Below are 5,771 nucleotides of genomic sequence, written 5' to 3'. Positions count from 1 at the left end.
TTACAAAACTCACGAGTACACACCCCATTTCAACGTTAAGCCATAAATCCACAACACATGTCAGGAACTGAGAATCGAGAATTGGAAAACCAAACAGCTAAAGGCGGCATAATATAAATATAACACACCAAAGTTACTTATTTGAAGTGGGTATATAGCTACAGATATAGTTATCAAAGCTCTGAAATAAAATCCCATAAGGGAGAACTGACCACTGTAATTATTGTTTGTGCTATTGTACAAATCGATTGAAAAAATAATAATAAAGGGTTATATTAAATGTGCGACTCTCAATAACAGCATCCTTAAGTTGCAGCCCCGTTCGATTTATCCTGCTCAGGTATAGCAACTCTTCCAGCCAATCTATTCCATGATTCAGAAGCAACTGGTTGTGCTTTGCAGCCACCTGACGTGCCTCGAGGCAATCAAATTGAAATTTATCGGTTGACCTTATTTGGCTTCTTATTTATGCCGCAGGACGAAGGACAGGATGTGTGTGAGCGCAGGGATACGAGTATTTAATGCTGGCCGACAGCTTTACACGACTCCAATGAGCCAGGGCCACGACACCGACATTTATAACCGGGACAAAGACAAAGGCAAAGGCAAAGGCAATGGCCACTTGGCGGATGGCACATCCCCGGGCCACGGCGCTCCACAGCAATTTTTTCAATCTCCACTAATTTATGTCAATTTGGATATTTATGTGCCGCACTGCGGTCGCAGCCCCAGCCTCCATACCCTATCCTCCAAACTCCATTAGCCCCACTCTCTACGGATCCGGGTCGAGAATGGGGCGGCAAGTGCTTTCCGCGCTGCGCCACATGCTGCGTAATTACAATTTGTTATCGCTTTAATTTAATATTGACGCATGTCGCATGCTGTATAACATACCGAGCAGCTATGCATGTATAGGATCCGAATCTGGGAAATAACAAAAATAACATTAATTTAGAACGCTGTTTATAAACAATAAAGTAAACTCAACATGTTTATACTTTTCTTGCGGATGCTGATTAAGACATTTTAATTAAATTTATATTTTTTTATTTACTTTTTGTCAAGTGAGGAAAACTAGTTCATCAATTAAAAATTTTTAAGAATTTGTTCTTCATGTTGTTTCAATGGCAGTAAACAATTGTGCATTGTTATTTTATAATGCGCACCAATTTAAATTAATTGGTAATTCGCATTTGATGTGTTCTACCAATATTTATTAAATGCTATCTTTTGATTTCCAATCATGCGGTCTTATTAGCATTTTGCAGGACTTCAACGAATATACTCCGTTAATGTACCAGTCACCCCAAAAAATTCCCAAGAAATCATCCAGCTTAGTTTTTAATTTGTAATACGGTCCATTTAAATCGCTGAAAATATAAAAATTCAAAATTTAAAAAAAAAATGTAAATTATTCTTACTTTACTTAAGGTCGCTGAATAAGACATATGTATTTACATATGTTTATCTTAAGCCAAGCTGTTAGTCAAATTATTTTTGTCAGCTTTAAATCAAAATGAATTTTTGCTTACCACATTGAATTGGCACTGCCCCACCAATAGTATTTCTTGCTAACTCCGTCCTCTATTTTTTTTCATTCCCATAAGTGCAATTTAAATGTAATCGCAAAGCGTCGCCGGCGTTTCCAGAATAAGCACCCGGAGATTTTAAGTTGTAATAGTCCTCCTGTGGTCCAATTTCAAAGTGATCATATTTAGCGAATGCTTTCACATTATCGAAGTCCACCAGTTCAATATATAGTTCGTGTCGGCAACTACTAGTAACTTGAAATAAAATTTCACGTTCAAAAAAAACTCTCCATTGAAGTCTCCAAAAGCACAAGTTTTAGTTGTTGCACCAAAATCGACACTTCCGTCGAAACGGCGGTGAATTAGCATCCAGTCGGGACCCTCGGAGGGAATATTCTCGAAAATAGCCGAAAACGGCATGTTTCCGACTGGGAAGTATCGCATGTCAGGGATCTTCGAGTGGTTCAGGAACACTAGAGGACCCTCATGCGGGAGAATGGGTTCACCTGGTCCGGTAATCAGCTCCTCGACATTCGTTTTTAATTCGTCTTGCTTAAGTCTGTTTTTCAACTCTACAATTTCACGGACCTTTTCATTGAGTTGCTCCTGTAGAGCCATCAATTTAATGTTTAAATCATCAATCTCAATATTTTTCTTTTCTAGTTCGTCTTGCAAATCGATCCCATCGTTCAGATCTACACGTTGCACTTGACTCACAAAAACATTTTCATCATCAATGATTTCGCTGGATTTCGTTTGAAGCTGAAATACACAAACACGTGAGAAATTTTGAAAATGATGGTACTTTCGAACTTCGTTAAGACTTACCGAATTATGACCTTTCAATGAATCCTGCAAGGATTCCTTGGCTACGTTTTCTTTTTTACTATCCATTGGTCGAAATCGAAAACAAGTTATTTTAAATTTTTTTCCAAATGTCCAAATGTATTTATGAAGACATCAAATAAGAATATGTACAGAGATTTTATTTGCTCTGCCCGAACCTCTATCAAGCCTCTGCTGAAAGCCATGCTCGAAGCTAATTTTCATTACTCAGCAAATCAAACTTGTGCGAACCAACAGCATCAGTAGGGAGAGTTCTCGCATTAGCCCTTAGAATAAGTATTCACAGTGGGACTCGATCGCATGTTGTACCAAACATGTTAGATCGAACATGTTGGCTCGAACATTCTCTCAGCAAAGCTCTGCAAAGGATTGTCAAATTTTTATATGGATTCTTAATGTATGACGTGGCAAAGTTCTTATACTCTATAACATAGAAATGGACCTGATCTGCTGTTTTTAATGTCATGCAAAAGAATAATCGATGGCGCACTAAGCTATCGATAGTTCAATCGGTATCTTACACCAATAAATACATACAGCTGCGGGCAAAATAATAGTAGTGCCTTTCCATAGATATATTTTCATTTGTTGATTTGAAATCGCTGCTGAGCTTATTTACATATATTGAATTAGTTAATTATTATCTGATGCTGAGTCCTCCAAAGATCCCAGTTTCTTCTTATTTATCGCGTTATAGGTAAAAGATTAAAGTAAGATCAATTTTGGGCTAATGAAGTAACTATAAAGCGTTTTTAGAGCGGCAGAGAGTCAAGATTTAAGATTATAGGAAAAAGTCAATTTTAGTCAGAACATAATACTCTGAAATAATACTTTGAATTTAGTATCTCTTTTTAAGAATAGTACTGGATCAAAAAACAAGTTAGCTAGCGGATAAATTTCAATCTTTCCAGTGTGACAGCTTTTTTGAGTGTTCATCATGAGTCGACAAACAGTACCTCAAGTACCTTGCCAGGACGAGTCTGCCGTGGTGCAAAGAAATTAAAAACCAATACAATTCAAATTTAAAATTTGTTTTTTAATTATTTTTAATTAATTGACCACTTTTTGGTAATTTAAAGTTCATAGCTGCACTAAATTCTGACATGCGATTTTTCTGAGTTTTATTGGTTTGTTTCTAAAATAGCTGGTTCATCCTAAGTCATTTTTTGGGAAAGCATATCAAATTTTGATGGCATCTGACTGCTTCAAAATTTATGCAATTTGCATTTGCAATTTAGTGCCTCTGACGGATTAGCCGGCAATTAAGAGGTACGTGTTTCAAATGCCAAATGCCTGCTGCATCGGCATCAGCATGTCTCACTAATTGTGGGAGGTGAGAGGTCGCAGTGCTCCAATGTAATATGCGTTGGCTTGATAACATTTCGATGTCTGCGGAGATATTGAAATGTAGTGCTCTTGTTCGCCCGGCAATTAAGTGCAAGCTGCCATCCGGCCAAGGCCCCTTGACATTTTCAGCCGTACAAAAGCATCCAACCGCCCAGCCCACCCACAACGCCCATATTGAATGTTGAGCCACAGCCAACGGCTCGGCAATATTAGCGGTATATGGCAAACAGCGAGGACTAAGCCAACAAAGTACCACGTTCATGTGGTGTTTGGCACAACACAGCACAGCACAGCACACACGGCAGCAGTTGAAGTCGCTCTCCGTATAAGAATGTTGAGGATGCACTGAGAAAAATAACTTAAAACAAGGATTTAGTAAAAAGCCCCTATAGCGAGATATCTTTCATAATTTTTCAAAATATGGGGACTGAAAAACTTGTGATTTGAAAATTTTGATATCTATTAAGATATTTTCAATACAGGCGAGCGGTATAACTCAAAATCAAAAATAAAGGCTTACAGTTTGCGATTTGCGGATTTGTTTCTGACCTCCCAGTGAAAAGTTTGGATTCCGCGTTACACATCTCTAAAGAATCAAAAATGAACTTTAAGTTCAACGACCTTGAGTAGGATTAACAATATATAACCTACATGGGTATATACGAAAAAATGTGATCAGTGTAGTATTAAGGAAAACTGATTATTTTTTCAAATGATTTATTAACGTGACACAACAACAAAAATTGTTTGATAAACTTTTTTTTAACATTCCTGATAAACTTTAATGAGTACTGAAAGTGTGTAGCTCATAAAATATAATATATCATTATACCCTTGCAGAGGGTATTATAATTTTGGTCAAAAGTGTGCAACGCAGTGAAGGAGACATCTCCGACCCTATAAAGTATATATATTCTTGATCAGGATCACCTCCTGAGTTGATATAGCCATGTCCGTCTGTCCGTCTGTCCGTCTGTCTGTTTCTACGCAAACTAGTCTCTCAGTTTTAAAGATATCGAACTGAAACTTTGCACACACCGTTCATTCCTTTGCACGCATTATATATGTCGGAACGGCCGGGATCGGCCGACTATATCCTATAGCTGCCATATAACTGATTGATCGGAAATGCCATAACTTTGGTGTTTGTAAAGTTAGAAAGTTGGGATTTCCTATGGGTTTTATATTTAGCCAATAAATCCGACCTAAATTTCATAAAGGATCGGCCGACTATATCCTATAGCTGCCATATGTTAAAGTTAGGAAGTTGGGATTTTTTATGAGTATTAAGAATGCATCATATGAATAATTTTGGAGAATATAATATACAGAATATTCTGCAAGGGTATATCAACTTTGGCTCTGCTCGAAGTTAGCTTTCCTTTCTTGTTTTATTTTAATAAACAATTGTTCAGCTATTTCCAGTCACATTAAAGTACCATTTTTAAGATAGATTAACGAAGCACAAAGGCAAAATCAAAACAGAAAAAATGTTTTTTTTAAGAATATTATTTAAAAACTGTTGATAAATAGCTAATAAAACGACAAACGGAACCCATATTTTTCTGTCGGTGTAATTATCTTTTCCCCAAAGCATTATGTGGTTTTGTTGGCATTTAATTTTAATTACTCTACGTGTACCGTGTGTATGAAGACAGGGAAGTGTTAGACGTCGCGGGAATGCTTTTGAAGGTGAAGCAATTGAGTTCTCGGTTCGGTTTTGTGGTTGCGACAGCAAGCGATTATGATTGTACAAACGTAACCAAGCTTTCTAAGCCATTGGGAGGGAAAATTAGGGCCTAACAACCTTTGACTTGAATCATCGCCAAAGAGAATGGTGAAGGAAAGGATTTCTGTGGAGATGTGAAAACCCTCTCTATACGAAATAAATATTCATTTTAGATTTGAAATTTAAAGAAGTAATTTTAAATATTTCCTGCAAAAAGCATATCTTTTCCATCTTATATTAGCAAACAACAATATTCGCATAACTCCCTTAATGGCTTTCCAATTTGAGACAAGTTTCTTCAAACTGAGGGTCTTTAACCT

General features: G+C 37.0%; 1 protein-coding gene across 1 annotated transcript; it reads right to left on the bottom strand.

Annotated features, from left to right (window-relative positions):
• Positions 1-1,078: 1,078 nt before the first annotated feature.
• On the bottom strand, positions 1,079-2,465 carry LOC108039479. Its single transcript, XM_017116505.2, has 3 exons — positions 2,358-2,465; positions 1,533-2,291; positions 1,079-1,370 (listed from the first exon to the last, which is right to left on the bottom strand). The coding sequence occupies exons 1-2, from the start codon at positions 2,421-2,423 to the stop codon at positions 1,728-1,730; spliced, it is 630 nt and encodes a 209-aa protein (XP_016971994.1). The 5' UTR covers positions 2,424-2,465; the 3' UTR covers positions 1,079-1,370; positions 1,533-1,727.
• Positions 2,466-5,771: the final 3,306 nt, after the last annotated feature.

Source organism: Drosophila rhopaloa, unplaced genomic scaffold (genome assembly GCF_018152115.1).
Source record: "Drosophila rhopaloa isolate 14029-0021.01 unplaced genomic scaffold, ASM1815211v1 contig_47, whole genome shotgun sequence".
NCBI lineage: Eukaryota > Metazoa > Arthropoda > Insecta > Diptera > Drosophilidae > Drosophila > Drosophila rhopaloa.
The sequence above is the reverse complement of the archived record's forward strand: the minus strand, read 5'-3'. Positions and strand labels throughout refer to the sequence as shown.